The 21,048-nt window shown below is 35.8% G+C and overlaps 1 protein-coding gene across 1 annotated transcript in view; it reads right to left on the bottom strand.

Moving 5' to 3' along the window:
• Window positions 1–343: 343 nt before the first annotated feature.
• Window positions 344–21,048, bottom strand: part of TMEM171 (transmembrane protein 171) — a 46,175-nt gene continuing 25,470 nt past the window's right edge. Inside the window, exons 3-4 of the mRNA XM_044663030.1 lie at window positions 17,900–18,044; window positions 344–632 (exon numbers count right to left, since the gene is read on the bottom strand). Coding sequence (XP_044518965.1) covers window positions 434–632; window positions 17,900–18,044 — 344 coding nt within the window. The 3' untranslated portion in view covers window positions 344–433. The remainder of the gene's footprint in view (window positions 633–17,899; window positions 18,045–21,048) is intronic.

Below are 21,048 nucleotides of genomic sequence, written 5' to 3'. Positions count from 1 at the left end.
GCCTTTGAACCTATAAACTGATCCCTCTGCATGGCCCCCCAAGGCCTGCATTATAGTCAGACCCCAGTGTGAGAGCATGTTTGTAAATGTCACAGGATGAAGGCTCCCTAATTATTTTATTTATACAAACTACACCCAAGAAGATTAGACAGTGGTCATGCTCTTGTTTCTTTTCAACAACAGTGACTGACATCGGAGCCATAAATGAGCGAGGTTAACCATTAGCCAAGGCTGCTACTGGCTGAACTTTGGAGCACCCCACTCCAAAGAACCAGTGCTTACCCACCTTGGGCCAATCTCAAGAAATGTCAGTGACTGACTATGAAAGGAAAGCATAACCAAATGTTGTTGTATGTTTTTATTATAAAAAAAATTAAATAAACGTATGATCAGACATAAACAAGAACTTAGAAAAGTGAACTTAGTTCATAGTTCATGGTGGGGAAGGCTGAGAAGATGAAGAAGTGGGATGATCGACATTCACAGTTTCTTTTTCTTCATATCTGGGAGGTAATTCAGATGAAATATGTGAGGCCAGTGTTGTCTCAGAGGATAAATTTGTCCCAGAAATGGTATATATGGATTCAGGATCTCTATAAGAGACTGCTCCGTCACCCTCAGAAGTTTGGGTCCTATTAAAAAAAGAAGATTGAAAGAGAGGGATATTTAAAACCTGCATGAAGGTACAGAATTACCTATTATCAATTATCTTACTCCAGTCCATGCCTGCAAAAAAATTCCTTCTACAGTGATCTGAGCAAGTGGTCATGAAGCCTCTGTATAAATATCTTAGGCTTGAGGAAGTTAAATCATTAGCTTCCCAAATATCTCATCCTACTTTTGAACAGTTAGAAAATCACATAAATTCAAAGTTGAAAGAGAGATCAGTGTTATTCTATCTAACCCATTAACGAGAGTTGAATGCCCTATTATTCCCTACCTCTTCCCCAGGGATGGCTGGGAGTAACCTTGTAGCCATGCAAGGAGGAGGAAGTTGGGGGAGAGAGACTGGGAGGAAGCATGCCTAAATTGGGGAGTAATGTTGTCAGACTAGTCAGGATCAGCTGAGGGGAAATCATTAGACAGTTGATCTATCAATAAACATGTATTAAGAGCCTACTTTTATATGCCAGGCACTGGGCTAAGTACTGGGAATACAAAGGAAAGCAAAAGAGAATTCCTGCTCTCAAAGAGCTCACAATTTAAGCTGGGAGTCACTATGCAAACATCCATGTACAAACAAGATACAGAGAGGATAAAGAAGAGATAACCAGCACAGGAAAGTCTCTCACATTAAGGGAGAACATGAAGGGCTTCTTGTAGAAGGTGAAGCTTTTCTTAAATTTCTTATTTTAAAAATTATTATTAAAATTATTATTATTATTAATTAAATGTTATTATTTAAAATTATTTTTAAAATTTCTTAAATTTCTTATTTTTGTGTGTGTGGTTTTTAATACATTTTTTTTCAATTGCACAAGAAACAATTTTGGACAATTTTTCAATTCAGATTCTCTCCCTCCCTCCTACCACCCCTCTACCTGAGCTGGGGAAAAGTCTGATATAAGTTATATCAGTGCTTCCAGCCAGTACATGTTTCCACATTACCCATGTCCTGATTGAAGACATATATTATATATATAATAAAAGAAAAACTCATGAAGGAAATAAAGTGAAAGATGGCACGCTTTGATCTCCACTCAGATTCCAACAGTTCCTTCTTTGGCTGTGGATGGTACTTTTTTTCTTTTTAATCGTGAGTGAGAGTGGAATTTTATCTGGTAACTAAAGGAAGTCATAGAAGCCAAGAGGCAAAGATGAGAAAGAAGAAAATTCTCCAGACATGAGAGATAGCCAGGGAAAATGCTGGGTTGGGAAATGGACTGTGATGTAGGACACTAATCAGAACAACAGGTGGGAGGGAGGGGTGGGGTTCAAGTAATCATCATCATCACCAGCATTTATATAAAACTTCAAGTTTTACGAAGAACTTTATAAATAAAGTGATCCCTTACCTCTTATGAGAGTTATGTTCCAGACACCCCCACAATAGGTGAAAATCAGAGGAGTAGTGGGGAGAGCAAACAGACCAATGCTACAGTCACTGAGCCAATCACAGACCACAGCACTGTGGTTGGTCACCTTTCATCAGCCAATAGTGTGCAGTGTACAATCTCATGTTGGCAAACTTGCACAAGTGGCAGGGGAATACTGAATTTCCATTGTGTACATTATGGTATTCATCCACAAAATAACACCATATAGCGAAAACTCCACCATACAGAATTAGACTTTTTTTTAACCCATGATACAGTGAAGCGGTGATAAGTGAACTGTGATATAGCGAGGGACTACTGTATTATCTTATTTTATCCTTATAGCTACCTGGAAGTTAGATGCTATTATTATTCCATTTTTACAGATGGGGAAACTGATGCAGATGGAATTTGAGTAACTTTCCCAGGGTCAGATAGCTAGCAAATATTTGGAGCTGGATGTTTTCCTCATATATTAAGCTAAAATCTGATTTTCTTCAGCTTCTACCTATTGACACTAATTCTTTCTTCTGGAATCATGTAAAATTAGTCTAATCTCTAACATAAATGACAATCCTTCAAGTATTTAAAGATGGCCACCATACACCCTGTAAGTCCTTTCTTCTTCAGGATAGAGATTCCTAATTCTTTGAGTGGAGAGGATATGTTTTCCAGTCCTCTTCCTTCACAGAATGAATTTGTTACTAAATAAATTTAGAGGCATTGATAATGATCTCAGTGATAACTAAAATGTCATTGGCATTGTGTTCTTTTTTCCCTATTCTCCTACTTAAATAAAAATTTTTAAATTAAAAATCATTTTTACATGTAATTAGAAAAAAATATTTTAAATTTAAAATTGTCTCCCTCACTCCCCTTCCCCATCATTGAGGAGAACAATTTGATAGAGGGTATATATGTGCAGTCATGCAAAACATATTTCCACATTAGACATGGCATTATATTCTTAATGTGACAGAATAGCATTGTAAGTCTTTAGTTGTAATTTTTCTTTTTAAAATTTTAATGTTTTATTTTTTCCAAATTATAATTTTTAACATCTTTTTAGAATTTTGAGTTCTAAATTCTCTCCCTCCCTTTCTCCCCTCCTTCCTCTCTGAGACAGAAAGCAATGTGATATAGGTTACAAATGGGCAGTCATACAAAACATATTTCTGTATTAGTCATTTTTTGAGAAAAAAAAACAGACAAAAAAAATTAAAGTTTTTAAAAGGATGCTTTGTTCTGCATTCACACTCCATTAATTCCTTCTCTGGAAATGGATACCATTTCTTATCATAAGTTCTTCAGAATTGTCTCAGATATTGTTGAGAATAGCCAAATCATTTACAATTGATCACTGTAGAATATTGCCATTACTGTGTACAATGCTCTCGTGATTCTGCTCAATTCATCTTGTATCAGTTTACATAAGTCCAGGTTTTTCTGAAAGTATTCTGTTCATCATTGTTTTATAGTACAATAGTATTCCATCACAATCATATACCACAACTTGTTCAGTCATAATCCCAATTGGTGGGTATCCTTTAAATCTCCAATTCTTTGCCACTACAAAAAAAGCTGTTATAAATATATTTTTGTATATAGAGATACTTTTCCTTTTTTAACTCTATGGAATACAAACCTAGTGGTGGTATTGCTGGGTCAAAGAGTATTCATGGTTTTATAGACTTTGGAGCATCATTCCAAATCTTTCTAAAATGGTTGAATGGTTCACTACTCTACCAATAGTTGATTAGTGTTGCAAGTTTCCCACATCCCTCCAAAATTTGTCTTTTACATTTTCTGTCATAGTATGACAATATGATACATATTGAAGAATGGCTTGATTTCTTATAAATTTAACTCAGTTCTCTAAATATTTGAGAAACAAAGCCTTTATCACAGAAATTTGCTGTAAATTTTTTTCCAGTAATGATTACTAATTGTATTTTCTCTTGCTGTTCATCGTGCACTTTCTCTTCCTTTCACCTTGTCTATCCTGAAAAGCATTTTGATTCTGACTACTGCCTCCCCCAATCCACCCTCCTCCCTTCTATCAGCTTCCACCCTCCTCTCTTTATCTCCTTCCCCTCCTACTTTCCTGTAGGGTAAGATATATTTTTATACCCAACTGAGTCAGCATGCTATTCTGAGTCAATTCTGATGAGAGTAAGGTTCAAATGATATTCCTCCCTAACCTCCCCCCATTTTCTTCTCCATTGTTAAAGCTCTTTCATGCCTCTTTTATGTAAGGCTATATAATCTGTTTGACTTTTCTCTTCACCCTTCTCCTAGTGCATTCATATTTCTCATCCCTTAATTTTATTTTTAGATATCATTCTATCATATGCTCTGTATGTTTACTCCTTCTAATTGCTTTAATAATCATAAAATTCTTAAGAGTTACAAGTATCATCTTCCCATATAAGAATATAAACAGTTAAACCTCGTTGAATCCCTTGATTTCTGTTTCCTGTGTATTTTTTATTTTTCTTTGAGTCTTCTATATGAAATCCAAATTATCTATCCAGCTCTGGTCTTTTCATCAGTAATGCTTAAAATTCATCTATGCCATTGAATTTCTATTTTTTTTCCTTGAAGAATTAGATACTCAGTTTAAGTGATTCTTGGTTGTAATCCTAGCTCCTTTGCCCTCTAGATATCATATTTGAAGTCTTCTGATACTTTAATGTAGAAACCGCTGCTAAATCTTGTGTTACCTTGTCTGTGGCTCCATGATTTTTTTAACTGTTTCTTTTTGGCTGCCTGCAATATTTTCTCGTTGACCTGAGAGCTTTGGAATTTAACTGTAACATTCCTGAGAGTTGTCATTTTGGTATCTCTTTCAGGTGATGATTAGTAGATTCTTTAAATTTCCATTTTGCCTTCTGGTTCTAGAATATCAGGGCAGTTTTTCTTCATTACTTCTTAAAAGAGGATACCTAGGCTCCTCTTTTGATCATAGCTTTCATATAGTATAATTCTTAAATAATGTCTCTAAATCTATATTCTAGGTCAGTTGTTTTTCCAATGAGATTTCACATTTTTTTCTATTTTATCTCATTCTTTTGACTTTGTTTTATTTTTTCTTAATGACTCATGGAGTTTTTAGTTAGTAGTTGCCCAATCCTCCCTTTTAGAGAATTATTTTCTTCGGTGAATTTTTGTACAACTTTTTCCATTTGGTCAATTCTGCTTTTTAAAGAGTTCTTTTCTTTGGATTTGTGTGCCTCTTTTACCATTTGGCTTATCTGGTCCTTTTTGTAACATGTTATTTTCTTCAGTATTTTTTTGTGTGTCTCCTTGATCAAATTGTTGACTCTCTTTTCATGACTTTTTTTCATCACTCTCATTTCTTTCCACAATCTTTCCTCTCTTGTTAAAATTTTAAATTCTTTTTGAAACCTAGGAATTCTTTTGAGTTCTGAGACCAACTCACATTTTTCTTTGAGACTTTGGAGAACAATTCTGATTTTGTTGTCTTCTTCTAGGTTTGTGTTTTGACCTTCCCTATCACCCTAATAATTTTCTAGGGTAATTTGTATCCTATAAGACCAGTACTATATCCATTGCATCAGGATGCCCCTCCAAAATAAAAAGAGTGTTTGCTATGGTTTATAGTCTAACTGGGGAGAGAGGGCCTGGACTCAAAAATATGAATAACACAAAATAGCATATGCTATCCAGTACTACCAATCGGCAGGTCTCCTTATCTTTAAAACAAAAAACAAAAGCCCTCCCAAAAACAAACCCTTCACCTGACTTCACTAGTCCTCTAATTATTGTCCTATTGCTCTTTTCTTCAAACTGCTAAATTTCTAAAATATATTCCCTCCTTCTCTTCCTATAATGTGATCTACTCCCTCCACTCTACTGAATTTGCCCTTTCAAAGATTGACTCGGATGTTATCAAAATTCAATGAGCATTGTATTTCAACACCAATTCATTGAGTCCCTACTCTTTACTGAAGTTTACTAGGTGCTACTGGAAAAGAAGTTGGGGCAGGGGAAGAAAAAAAAAGATTTGTTTTTTCCCCTTAGGGAGCTTATAGTAGTAGATGGGGTAAAGATAAGCAAATGCTGTAAATATAAATCAAAGTAAAGTGAAAGCAGATTCAAGGAATAAAAGAAGGACCCATTGAGGGGAGCGGAGGAACATGCATTTATTAAGTTCCTATTTTGTGCCAGGTATTGAGCTAAGCATTTTGCCAATATCTTGTGTTAACCTCTCAATAATCCTGGAAGGTAAGTATTATTATAATCTCCATTTTCAGGGCAGCTGGGTAGCTCAGTGGATTGAGAGTCAGGCCTAGAGACAGGAGGTCCTAGGTTCAAATCCGGCCTCAGATACTTCCCAGCTGTGTGACTCTGGGCAAGTCACTTGACCCTCATTGCCCACCCTCACCACTCTTCCACCTATGAGCCAATACACAGAAGTTAAGGGTTAAAAAAAAAAAAAGAAGAATCTCCATTTTCCCCTCAGTCGAGAAACTGAGGCAGAGGTTACCTGTCTTATCCAGAATTCTATAGCTAGGAAGTATTTGAGACTAGAGTTTAATTTAGGTCTTCTTGACTCTAGGCTCAGTGCTCTGTCCACTATACCAGCTAGGTGCATCTCTAGGTGTTAGAAGAGATGACATTTGAACTGGGACTTATAGGATGGTTAGAATTTGAATTTCTACTATGAAAGCTATAGGAGAAAGTTTTTCCAGAGATCAAGAAAAGATCTATCTATGCTCTTTTTCTAGTTCTAGCCTTTCCAAACATGAGCTGATGCTATATTATAGCTTCAACTATGAGTTCTAGGTCTACTGTAGTGAAGAGAATAGAAGATCTGGAGTCAGAAGACTTCAGTTCAGACCCTAGCTTTGTTACTTGTTAAATGTGTGACCTTGAGCTATTCACCTAACTCTCTGAACTTCAGTTTCATTATTATAAAATGAAGGGGTTGGACTTGATAATCTCTAGGTTAGACCTGAATCCAACTTTAAATCTATGATCCCACCCTAAGAACTATCAAATCTATATGTGTACATGTCTCATTCTTCCTCCTACTAAAGTGTAAGCTCCTTGAGCATAAGAGTATTTTGTTTGCTTACTCATCTTAATACTCCATTAGTAACTGGCAGTGTATAGTATACACACTCTAATCAAAAGCAAAAAGACTTGCAACCTTTTTGGAGAATAATTAATGGTCTGATTTAATTGAACTACAAATAGGATATGTGAAATGGAATTGTATTAGATAAGGCTAGACTCCTCTGAGACATTTGACTCTACAGATATCTTCTCTTTCTTGAAACTCTTATTTTTGTTAGGTAGATGAATAAAATTTTAGAAGTATTAGATATGATAGACCTGTGGAGAAAACTGAATGGTAATAGAAAGGAGTATAACTTTTTCTCAGCTATATATGGCACCATCACAAAAACTGATCATATACTAAAAAACCTCACTGACAAATGCAGAAAACCAGAAATATTAAGTACACACTTTTAGGCCCATATTGCAAGGGAAAAACACATTCTTATAATAAAAGGCCTTGTAAGCGTAAGTTAAAAATTAATTGGAAACAAAATAATATAATCCTAAAGAATGAATGGGCAAAAGAACAAATCATAGAAACAATTAATAATTTCATTAAAGATAGTCACAACAATGAGACAGCACACCAAATTTTGTGGGATCCAGTAAAAGCAATATTTTGGGGGAAACTGATATCTCCAAATGCTTACATCAATAAAAAAGAGAAAGAACAGATTAATGAGTTGGGAATGAAAGTAAAAAACTAGGGAGGGGGAAGATATAAAATCCTTAATTAAACACCAAAATAGGGATCCTGAAAATCAAAGGATAGAGTAATAAAACTGAAAGTAAAAAAAAAAATCATTGAACTAATAAAATTAAAAGCTGGTTTTATAGGAGTAGGGGGAGAGAATAAAATAAACCATTGGTTAATTTCATTTTTTAAAAGGGAAGAAAACTTAATTACTAGTCTCAAAAATATTAAAAAGGTAAAAGCATCACATGTGAAGATGAAATTAAAATAATTATTAGGAGCTATGTTTGCTCAATTATATTCCAATAAAACTAACAATCTAAGTCAAATGGATGATTTAAATTGCTCAGACTAATGAAGAGGAAATAGGATATTTAAACAACTGGTTTTTTAAATTTTTAAAATGTATATTTATATATATTTATAAAACTCTTATCTACTGTCTTAGAATCAATACTGCTTATTGGTTCCAAGGCAGAAGCGTGGTAAGGGCAAGGCAATAGGAGTTGCCCAAGGTTACACAGCTAGGAAGTGTCTGAGGCTAGATTTGAACATAGGTCCTCCCATATCTATGCCTGACTCTCAATCCACTGAGCCACCCAGCTACCCCTTAACTCTGTTTTAGAAAAAGAATTTGAACAAGCCATAATGAGCTTCAAGATTAGATGGATTTACAAATGAATTCTATCAAACATACAAAGAATAATTAATTCCAATACTTGAAAAAATAGGTAAGAGAGTCCTACAAATTCCTTTTTTAACACAAATATGATTTTAATATCTAAACTAAAAAGGGAAAAAATAGAGATAGAAAACTGTAGGCCAATTTCCCTATTGAATATTACAAATAGTTTAAGTAAAATACTAGTAAGGAGATTATAGCAATATAGGAAAACTATGTACATAACTGACCATATCAGAAACAAAAACAAAAAAGAACTGAGTCTGAATCCAGACCAAAGCAAATGTTTTTCACTTTCTTAATTTTTTTCTATTTGAATTTTCTTCCACAAAAGGATTCACATGGGAAAATGTTTTACCTAATTGCACATGTAAAATCTATATGAGATTGCTTACCATCTCAAGGGGGTTGTGGGTTGGGAGGGAAGGAGAGAATTTGAGACTCGACATTCTTTCAAAAATGTTGGAAACTGTCTTTATATGTAATTGAGGTAAAATTTTGATTTAATTAAAAAAATAACCTCCCAAAATTAACAAAAACAACAAAAACCATATGGCTATATCAATAGGTACAGAAAAAGCTTCTTACAAAATGAAAGATCCATTCCTATTAAAAACACTAGAAGATATAGGCATAAATGGAGCCTTTCTTAAAAAAAAAAAACAAAAACCTCTCACTTTCTGTCTTAGAAACAATATTAAGTATCAGTTCCAAGGCAGAAGAGCAGTAAGGTCTAGACAATTTGGAGTTCTGACTTGCTGAGAGTCACATAGCTAGGAGGTTTCTGAGGTCAAATTTGAACCCAGGACCTTCAGGCTTGGTTTTCTAGCTGCCCCTGGAACTTTTATTATAATGATAAGTAGTATTTATATAAAACCTAGAGCAAGCATTATCTGTAATGGGGATAAACTAGGATCCTTTCCAATAAGATCAAGGGTGAAGCAAGAATTCCCATTATCAGCATCGTTATTCATTAATGTATTTGAAATGTTAAATATAGCAATAAGACAAGAAAATGAAATTAAAGGTATAAGAATAGGCAACAAAGGAAAAAAGTATCACTCTGCAGATGATACAGTGGTATACTTAGAAAATCCTAGAGAATCACCTAAAAAAAATTAGTTGAAATAATTAGTAACTTTAGCAAAGATGCAGGATATAAATAAACCCATTTCAACATTTCTATGAAGTATCAACAAAACCCAACAGAAAGAGATGGAAAGAGAAATTACTTCCATTTGAAATGGACAATATAAAATACTTAGGAGACTACCTGCCAGGACAAACCCAGGAACTATATGAACACAATTACAAAACAGTTTTCACACAAATAAATAGCCATCTAAACAATTGATGAAATATTCATTATTCATGGGTAGGTAAGTCGCTATAATAAAAATGACAATTCTACCTAAATTAATCTACTTACTCAGTCTCATATTCATAAAGCTACCAAAGAATTATTTTATAGAGCTAAAAAATAATAAAATTCTTCTGGAATAACAAAAGGTCGGGAATATCAAGGGAATCGATGAGAAAAAATTATGCAAGAATATGGCCTAGCAGTACCAGATTATATTACAAAGCAGTAAACATCAAAACAATGTGGTAATGGCTAATAAATAGAGTGGTGGATCAGAGGAATAGATTAGTAACACAATCATCTAATATTTGATAAACCCAAAGATTGAAGCTTTTGGAAAAAGAATTCATTATTTGACAAAAATTTCCAGGAAAACTAGAAATCAATTTGGCAGAAACTAGGTATAGACCAACATCTCACACAGCATATCAAGATAAAGTCAAAATAGATAATTTATCTAGACATAAAAGGTAATATTATTAGTAAATTAGGGGGATATGAAAAATTTTATCTGTCAGATCTATGGGTAAAGGGAAGCATTTATGACCAAATAAGAGGATCACAGGAAAGAAAAAGGGATAATTTTAATTATATGAAATTAAAGTTTTCACAAAAAGAAAACCAATACAGCCAAAATTAGAAAAGAAAAGTATTGGGAGGGGGTGGATTTTATAGTAAGTTTCTCTGATAAAGGGTTCATTTCTAAAAATAGAGAACTGAATCAAACATAAAAAATAAAAGCTATTCCCCAGTTGACAAATGATCAAAGGATATGAACATGCAGTTTTCAGAAGAAAAAAATCAAAGTTATCAATAGTCATAGGAAAAAATGTTCTAATGATTAGAGAAACGCAGATTGAAACAACTCTGAGGTACCACTTCATATCATATTAGCTATCATGACAGAAAAGGAAAATGACAAATGCTGGAGGAGATGTGGTGAAAAAAATGGATGCAAAATATAAGGTGTTCTCTATTATCTTTTCCCTTAATTTCAATGTGTAAAGTCCTGGATGGCAGTGACATTACCTCTTAATTCTTTTATATCCCCATTGGTGATTAGAACAATGTCAAGCACATGGTTTACTTATATCTATCAGTTTACTGAATTAGTTAATACTAAACTGTATTAAAAATTCTCAACTGTCAGCTCTTCCACCTCAAAATTTTTTAGTACCCTTTGACTTTTTCCTGGCTTTCATACTTCATTTCCAATCAGTTGATAAGACTTGCTGATTTTATCTCATCTCTGTCCTTTTCGCTCTTCTCTTATGACCATCCCTCGGTTCAGACCTTTAACACCTCTCATCCAGACCACTAAAGTAGCCTTCTAATTGGCCTTCCTGCTTCTCATCTTCCCCCTCTCCAATTCATCCTTCACATAAGTTTGATCAGGGCACTCTTCCTCTGCTTAAAAAAAAAAAAAGTCATAAAAATCTATTTCAGTGGTTCCCTGTAGGATAAAACACAAACTCTTTCATGTGGTATTTAAAGTCCTCCACAATCTGGCTTCATCCTACCATTACAGCTTGGTTTCATTCTATTTCCCATAATGCTTTTTGAGTCTCAGCCAAACCAGACTCCTAGCTGATCTCATCCTGCTCTCTCCCACCTTTATGCATTCCTGCAAACTGTTTCTCAATCTTCATTCCAGGAATGCTCTCCTTCCCACTTAGCTCTGCCTTTTGAACTTTTTCTCTTCCTTCAAGGTCCAGCTCAGGTACCATCTACTCCATATAGCTTCTCTGATATCCCCAGCTAAAAATACTTTCTCACTCTGCATATGCATTTTCTTAGAAGGTTTCTTCTTAACTTATTCTTTTCTCTTCTCATAATCTACCTTGCATTGTACCTTGCATTTGTGTTTAGTAGACCATCCATTATTAGATTGTAAGCTTTTTGAGGGTGTTATGTTATGAACGAATATGTTAGTGGGGCTTGGTGTTTTATGGTAGAAACATTCTCATTGAGGCTTCTCTTTGACTTCCTTCACACAGTAGGTAACAATTGAGACAAGAAAAGCTCCTTTCCAATTCTAGAGCTGTGCTCATGTAATTATATTGGTATTTCTGTTGAACTATTTAGGAGAACCAGAGAGAAGGAAAGGAGCTTGATGATTATAGAAACTGTAAATGTAACCCTTCACTCAAAGGGTTAATTATAGGGGACTCTGTCCTCATTGGTAGAGATTGATTGCTCAGTGCCCTGCACGTGTATGAGGGGTAAGCAGTCAATGAGAGCTAGGGAGAAGAAATCCAGGTGCTTTTGGCTTCTAGTTTCAAGAGAAAAGACAAACCATTCCAACCTCTCTTCGAGGCCCCAAATGGAGACAAAAATGATGGAAAGATTAAGATTTATAGATAAGTTTACAGTCTCCATCATGTCCCTATATCCTGCTTACTACACCAGAGAATTCAGGGAATTACCTTTTGTTGAGAGATGGGACTCTTTCTTAGTTGAGATGAGATATTTTGCTCCCAAAATTCTTATTCTATGTATTGTCTGGGATATATTCTGCTATGTATATTTTCTTTGATTTCTGTTTGCTATCTATTTAGACAAATGGAACTTGTTTTCTATTTGCTATGTATATTTATTGTGGAACTAGTATCTGTCAGGAAGGGAGTTAAGCCTTGTATATATAGATTGAAGCCTTCCTTCCTTCCTTCCTTCCCTATTAAGGGATAGTGTTCAGGAGCTTAGCTTGAACCTAAAAATTACTTCCTTTAGACTAATAGTACTTAAGGGAGCAGATAAATATAATTCTAGTCCAGTACTCTCTCTCTCTGATGAGAGCAAAATGGCCATCTTCTGGCCCTAACGTCCTGCTTTCTCTCCTGACAAGAATCAGTCCCTTGGAAAAGGGTGGTGGGAGGCGGGTGAAAGATATTAGAAATATCTATTCTTGCCTTCCTGTGAGCCCCATCTAGAAAGACATATGTAGACACACATAACCAGCATGGACTAAACAATAAACTAGCACCCACACCACAGTCATACTAAGAAAGGAGGGTAAGAAAGTGTTAGTTATGGAAACAATGAATGGAATGTGCACCAGGCAGAGACCAAGGGAGGCTAATAGATAGGAACACTGGTTTCCTTTCTGTTTGGTCTTGGTCCACCTCCCCTTATTACATCATTGGTAGTCCTTGGTATCTATATCAGTCTGGAGTGATAAGATCAGGTAGCTCCAGAGGTCAGAGGAGTGCAGATAGAGCGGGTCCATCATAATCATGCTCAAGGTATCTGTATTCTGAGCCCAGACTCAGTGATCATTTGAATTGGAGGAATGAACAATGATCAAAAACTTTGGCCAAGATATGTAGAATCTGTATCAGATTGCTTACCATCTCAGGGAGAGGAGAAGAATGTGAAGAAGGAAGAGAATTTGGAACTCAAAACTTAAAAAAAATGAATGTTAAAAATTATATTTATCTGCAGATGGGGAAAATGAAATATAAAAAATTATAAAATTATATAAAAATATAAAAAATAAAATAAAACCCTGCAGAGAATTCCAGCATAGAACTGCTTTCTGAATTATACCAGCTGAACTTGATCCTCATTTCTTCTTCCGAAAGAAGGGTATTTACAGGTCATCAGGCAAATATAATAGGGCAGAACTATAACATTTTTTCCCACATTTGTACTCTCAAGACCAAACACTGATTAGTCAATAAATATTTATGAGCCACACCTAGAGATAGGAGGTGTTGGGTTCAAATCAGACATCAGGCACTTACTAGCTTACCAGGCAAGACATTTAACCCCAATTACTTAGCCCTTACCATTCTTCTGCCTCTGTACAGAGTATTTAGTATTGATTCTAAGATAGAAGGTAAGGTTTGGGTTTTTTTTTTCTAATTTTTAAAATAAACATTTGTAAAATTAAATTGTTTTCAGAAAGAAGCTCAGGGTATTTCATACCATGATTGACTAAGGCAAGTCTTCAGGATTTTACTGATGAATCCAAGAATAACGACAATAACTACGGTCCTGTGACTTCAGATATAAGGAATTCCCAAGTGAGGAAGATCTCGTTTGCAATGCACTTTTGTACCCTCTCTGCTATTTGTAGTATTAAAGAGGGAATCTTGTAAGCCATTTGTGGCCTGAGGCTGTATGTTTGACACACTCTAGAGCATTGAAAAGTTAAATGAATGACTGCAAGGTTATACAGTCAGTATGAGTCATAAAACGGACTAAAAGCCAGATCTTCCTAATGTCAAAGCCATTTTTTAAAAAAATTAATTTATTTAGAATATTTTTCCATGGTTACATGATTCATGTTCTTTCCCTCTCCTCTTCCATCCCCACCTCCCTGAGCTGATGTGTAATTCCACCAGGTTTTATATGTATACATTGTTCAAAACTTATTTCCATATTATTCGTATTTGCAATAGAGTGATCTAGTCAAAATCCCCAATCATATATCCATTGAACCATTTGATTGAACATATGTTTTTCTTCTTTGTACTCCCACAGTTCTTTCTCTGGATGTGGATAGCATTCTTTCTCATAAGTTCCTCTGGATTGTCCTGGATAATTGCATTGCTGCTGGTAAAGAAGTCCATTACATTCAATTGTGCCACAGTGTATCCATCTCTGTGTATAAGGTTCTTCTGGTTCTGCTCCTTTCATTCTGCATCAATTCCTGGATTTCTTTCCAGTTCACATGGAATTCCTCCAGTTCATCATTCCTTTCAGCACAATAGTATTTCATCATCATCAGATACCACAACTTGTTCAGCCATTCCCCAATTGATGGACACCCCCTCACTTTCCAATTTTTTGCCACCACAAAGACTGCGACTATAAATATTTTTGAACTTATATTTTTCCCTATTATCTCTTTGAAGTACAAACCCAGCAGTGATATGGCTGGATCAAAGAGCAGGCAGTCTTTGGGCATAGTTCCAAATTACCCTTCAGAATGGATGGACCAATTCACAACTCCACTAGCAGTGTATTTGTGTCCCAATTTTGCCACTTCCCCTCTAACATTTATCACTTTATTTTGCTGTCACATTAGTCAGTCTAAGTGTGAGGTGGTATCTCATAGTTGTTTTGATTTGCATTTTTCTAATTATGAGAGATTTAGAACACTTTTTCATGTATTTATTGCTAGTTTTGATTTCTTTATCTGAAAACTACCTATTCAGGTTCCTTGTCCATTTATCAATTGGGGAATGGTCAAAGCCATCTTTTTAACCATTATGCTTTACTGTTTCTCAGTCCAAGAATAGTATAATGAAAACAATACTGGATTTGTCATCGAGGGTATAGGGCTTGAATCCTGACTTTGGGGCTTTCTATTTATGAGACCCTGGCCAAGTCATTTGATTTGAGATTATACTGATGAAGAGAAGGCATCGGACTAGATGATCTCTGATTGGCACTCCCCTTTTGGCTCTAAATCCTATGGTTCTGTGATCTAAGAATGTTTTGAGAAAGCAAAACAATGATGGGAGATTTGGAAAGAAAAAGTCATCAGTTGGTAGACCTAGAAGCATTAAGCCATAAGCACTCTGGCGAAATCTCCAATAGGAGTGGCTCAAATAGATTGTAGGTGACTTTGGGCAGTGTCTAAAAGGGATGGACTAAGGCTGGAAAAGAACCAAAGAAGTGAGATCATCCAGAGGAGAGCAGGCAGTAAATACCTTCTTAATTAGCCTCCTGAAGTAATTGGAAAACAATTTGTTTTAACCTCATGTTATTCTTGGAAAAGTGACTTCTATAATGTGTCAGTTAAGACTGAGAAGCAATGAAAACAAACAGATCTATTCAGAGAGAGCTAAAAGTCTCATCAGATGGTATCTTTATAGCTTTTAAAAAATAGCTAATACTTGGCCTCAGATACTTCCCAGCTTGTGACCCTGGGCAAGTCACTCACTCCCAATTACCTAGCCCTTAGCTCTAGTCTGCCTTGGAACCAACACTTAGGATTGATTCTGAGACACAAAATAAGGGCTTTAAAAAAAAAAAAAAGCTAATATTATTCAAGGTTATACTGGTGGACTCTTAGATAGTGACAAAAGGAAAAAGTACCAGCTCAAGAGTGATATAACTTGGGGTATTCCTGTTCAAATGCACACGCCCAGCCAAATGCAATTAATATTCATCTTATAGTGCCCTGTGCAGCCACATTTCCCCTAAAAAAATAACTTAATGAAAAACTACCACAAAGTGAAATCAAGACCCAAAGATAAGGCATCACCAAATAGACTTCACTCTGAAAGGGGCCAGACAGTTTCCTACTTCCCTTTTTCATCTGGCTAACACAAATCTCACTGCAAATATGCAGCTGTTAGAGCTACAAAGAAAAATGTTTTGTTCACAGATTATTTTCATATTGAAGACCTGCATAAGCCTGAGCAGATGAGCCAAGGCTCTAAATACATGTAGTCACCCTTCTTTGTCAGGCAAGGGGCCCCAGGGCCCAGCTACTAGAGCAATGATTCAGGATGAACTCTGTTCCCATCTCCTTTGCTTCCTGAAGCCTATTGCAATCAGGAAATTGGGTTAGTGCAGTGACCACTGTCTAGGCGGGATGTATAGTTGCTAGTCCTACCTTTGCTATTCTTCCATTTGTTGTGTGGCCACATTTGAGTGACACAAGTCTCTCTGGGTTGTACCTGACTCACAGGAATGAGGACTGAACTAGTATACATTAATAAATCACTGACTTTACAGGGTAAAAACAATATTGCACTTTAGAAGGTGAAAAGTAGCATGACAAATCTTTCTAAATTCAAAATATAGCCTGAGCAGAAAGTCAGTCAATTCTGTCCACAAATTTTGAAAGAGGGTATCCCCCAAATCCTAAAGTAGTTTTAAGCTTTTAAAGCTTAATATATGTGTGTCAAATATTTATAGACAGTATATATGCTGTGTAGCTTATGTATCCATATATTTTAAATGTAATATTTATCACATTTAATAATATATCATATTTATCATCTATCAATCATGTATCATGCAAATATAAATTCTATGTACACATACATATAGATGTATTTCCCAATTATATTTTATCTGGCTCAGGACTTCAGCCACATGTCTGGCATCTTTAATTGTGCTATATCCCTGTGGTGGTGAACCTATGGCACGCATGCCAGAGGGGGCACTCAGAGCCTTCTCTGTGGGCACACGTGCTGTTGCCCCTGCACAGAGTTTGCCAGAGTCTGTTACTAGAAAATCAGAAGTATGCAGGGCATGCTGCTCCCTTCTCCCTCTCCATGGGTGCCTGAGGATATTACCTGCCCCTCTAAAAGGTTTGCCATCACTGCTATACCCTAACACTGCTATGGACCCGAACAAGATTAAAATGTAATAGGGTGGGGACAGCTGGGTGGCTCAGTGGTGAGAGCCAGGCCCAGAGACAGGAGGTCCTCTGTTCAAATCTGACCTCAGATGCTTCCCATCTGTGTGACCCTGGGCACTTAACACCCATTGCCTATCCTTTACCACTCTTCTGCCTTGGAACCAATACCAAGTATTGATTCTAAGACAGAAGATAAGGTTTTTTTTTTTTTTAAGTAATGGGGAAATATTTAACAAAATAAATACAAATATAATGCCACATAGATCATGTTAATTTTCTTAGTCATTAAGCAGCCCACAGGATTCATTTTGTATTTGAGTTTGACACCACTGACTCAAGCTCTTTTAAGTTTTAATGCCGTAAAACTGCCCCAATACTTTGGGACACCCAACAAAATTGGCAAGAATAAAAACATAGAGGGCAGCTGGGTAGCACAGTGGATTAAGAACCAGGCCTAGAGATGGTTCAAATCTGACCCTGGACACTTCCTAGCTGTGTGACCCTGGACAAGTCACTTAACCCCCATTGCCTAGCCCTTATCACTCTTCTGCCTTAGGACCAATACACATAGTATATTCTAGACAGAAGGTAAGAATTTAAAAAAAAGAATAAAAACATAGCAAAGTGAAGTGAATAAATTTACATTATCCTACAAGCTGTGGAATTATAAGTTAAACATTTCATTCCTAGAAAGTAAAATGGAAAGTCTTACCCATAATTAAAAATACTGTAATATGATGGTGGGTTCTCACTCGGAGGCAAATTATTAGATGCAGAGTTATGTGTTGCCACTGCAGATGTTGAAGCATCCGAAAAATAAGGTGGAGGTGGGGGAGGAAAGATGATCACAGCATCACCTACACAAACAAGTTCATAATTAATAGCAAGAAGGCTGAAGGAATGACTTATTAAGAATTCCCATCCATGTAGAGCAAAATAAAAAACTCAGATAATAATTACAAACAGCATCTATGTAACATGTGATATACATTATCTCATTTGATCTTCATAACAGCCCCATGAGGGAGTTACTATTAGGATTATTATCTCCATTTTTTTTAAACGAAAGGGTTGAGGTTCAGAGACTGGACCAAAGTCACCTCGCTATGTCAAGAAGAGGACTTCAATCCACAACTTTCCTGGCACATTTTGCATTACATGGGCTTACCATTCAGGATAAAAAGCACAGACAAGTCAATAGCATCCAATTAAAATTTCAGTTATTCTTCATCATGAAAAATATGGAAATACATTTTATATGATGTCACAAGGATGACCTTAGAGAGGAGGAGGGGAAGGGACGGAGAGAATGGGGAACTCAAAATGTTAGAAAATGAATGTTAGAAAACTAAAAATTGTTTTTACATGTAAGTGGGGAAAAAATAAAACACTAATAAAGAAAAAATAAAAATAAATTAAATTCGGTTTCACTTTTGTTTCTTCTACCTAATGCCCTCTGGACCCAAATTCCCCTATACTGATTCTGTATGTATTGTCTATAATCATTGGGGGGGGTCCCACAAAAGAATGTATTTCTTTCATATATATATATATGTATATACCTTTACCTTCTGTCTTAGCATCAAGTTTTGAGGCAGGAGAGCAATAAAGACTAGGCCCCAAGAGAATGGAAGTTCCTTTTTTTTTTTTTAACCCTTACCTTCCATCTTAGAATCAATACTGGGTATTGGTTTTAAGGCAGATCAGTGGTAAGGGCTAGGCAATGGTAGCCAAGTGACTTGCCCAGGGTCTCACAGCTAGGAAGTGTCTGAGGCCAGATTTGAACCCAGGACCTCCCATCTCTTGGCCTGACTCTCAATCCACTGAGCCATCCAGCTGCCCCCAATGGCAGTTTCATAAGAGCAGAAATAGTTTCATTTTTGTCTTGGTATCCCATTGCCTAGCATAGTGCCTGGCATATAGTAAGCATTTAGAGAAGGATTATTGACTGATTGATTGATATAACATTTCAATTTTCCTAGGCAATCTTTTTTTTATTTATTTTACATGGCTTTAACCTAGAATTTCAGATTTCAGTGAATTTAGGGGCAACTAGATAGCACAGTGGACAAAGAACCAGGCCTAGAGTCATAGGACCTGGGTTCAGATTTAACCTCAGACTCTTCCTAGATGTATGACCTTGCACAAGTCATTTAACTCTATTTGCCTAGCCCTTGCCTTTACGTCTTAAAGTTGTTGCTAAAACAGAAAGTAAGTGTTTAAAAAAATTTTAAGTGACATTTTTTCATTTTTCTCAAAACTAACAATTAGATGGAGAGGAAAAAATAGTTTCTGCTAGAATGTTTTTTAGAGAATGTTTATATAAATTTCCATTGTATATTTTTAAGTATGTGGATCTCTGAACATATGTGTATAGAGACACAAACACACATATATATCCCACCACATTGTCAGGACCTCCTTCCCTGAGCATTTATTTCAATGTTTCCCAATGAAGAAAACAATAAAAATTCCCATTAATAAACTTGTATCTTGTTTTCAAGGCACTTCTCTTTAAATAGTCAATGACATTAGCATACAAATATTATACATTTGTTGTCATTCAGTCATTTTTCAGTTGTATACAATTGTTTGTGACTCCATCTGGGGGTTTTCTTGGCAAATCTCATTTTACAGATGAGGAAACTGAGGCAAACAGGATTAAATCACTTCCCCAGGGTAACACAGCTAGTATCTGAGAGGTCACATTTGAACTCAGATTCTCTCAACTCCAGGCTTGGAGCTCTATCTATTTTGCCACCTTAGCTGCCCTGTTACATAGTAAACCAAACCTATGGTTTCATTGTAGAGGAAATTGCCCAATGAGAAAACTCCCTCTCCCAAAGCAGGTGCTCACCTTTTCAGCAACTATAGAGTTATCAAATTCCCTTAAGCCTAAGAAGCAATTTGCCCATGGTCACACAGTCTAAACCAAGGTCTTCCTAACAACTAAACCAGCTTTTATTCATTATACCACCTCACTTCTCGGGGTGTAGTAGTAGTAGTAGTAGTAGTAGTAGTAGTAGTAATATTGATACTACTACTACTACTATTACTACTAATAATAATACTTATATTATCTCATTTAATTCTAAAAGCAACACCATGGAGTAGGTACTTTTTTTTTTTACAGATAAGGAAACTGAGGCTGAGAAAGGTTAAGTAACTTGTCCAGAGGCACACAGTGAATAAGTAAGTGTCTGTGGATGCATATGAACTCAAGTCTCTTCCTGACTCAAATCCAGAGTTCTAGCCAATGCCTCTTCGGAGGACCTACTATACACTATGCAGGCATAAATCACTTTCTGGTTGGAGCCCAGAACATATGTGGGTTTTTTTCCACTTCAAAAAAATTCTGGGTAAATAAGATACAGAGGGGAAAGAAAGAAAACTTATAATTTTTAAATTTGCCTTTTTAAGGGCCTCAGGGAGATCTAATTATCTGTATTCCTATGTAGAGAAATGTTATGTATAATTCTCTGTAGTGAACTCTATTCACTATTATACTATTCACTATTATAGTAATCAGAAAAATAATTCACAGGGTGAGAGTGGAACACTAAATAATCTAAGATGACATGGGGGATGGGAAAGAGGGGGTGAATAGCAGGGGACACCAAGAGAAACTTGAGTGAATAAGAAAAATAGGATATTCTATTACACACAAAGAGGGCATGGGAAGGAGAGGGGACAAATACTATTATAAGAAGGAGAGGAAGAGAGCATTAAGAGGTAATAATCAAACCTTACTCTCAGTATAATCAACCCGGAGAGGGAAGAGTAGCTATACTATCCATTGGGACATAAAACTCTTATCTAACCCTTCTGAGGAAGTCAGAAGGGATAAACCAAGGGGAGCAG

Source organism: Gracilinanus agilis, chromosome 1, assembly GCF_016433145.1.
Source record: "Gracilinanus agilis isolate LMUSP501 chromosome 1, AgileGrace, whole genome shotgun sequence".
In the NCBI taxonomy this organism is placed as follows: Eukaryota; Metazoa; Chordata; class Mammalia; order Didelphimorphia; family Didelphidae; genus Gracilinanus; species Gracilinanus agilis.
The sequence above is the reverse complement of the archived record's forward strand: the minus strand, read 5'-3'. Positions and strand labels throughout refer to the sequence as shown.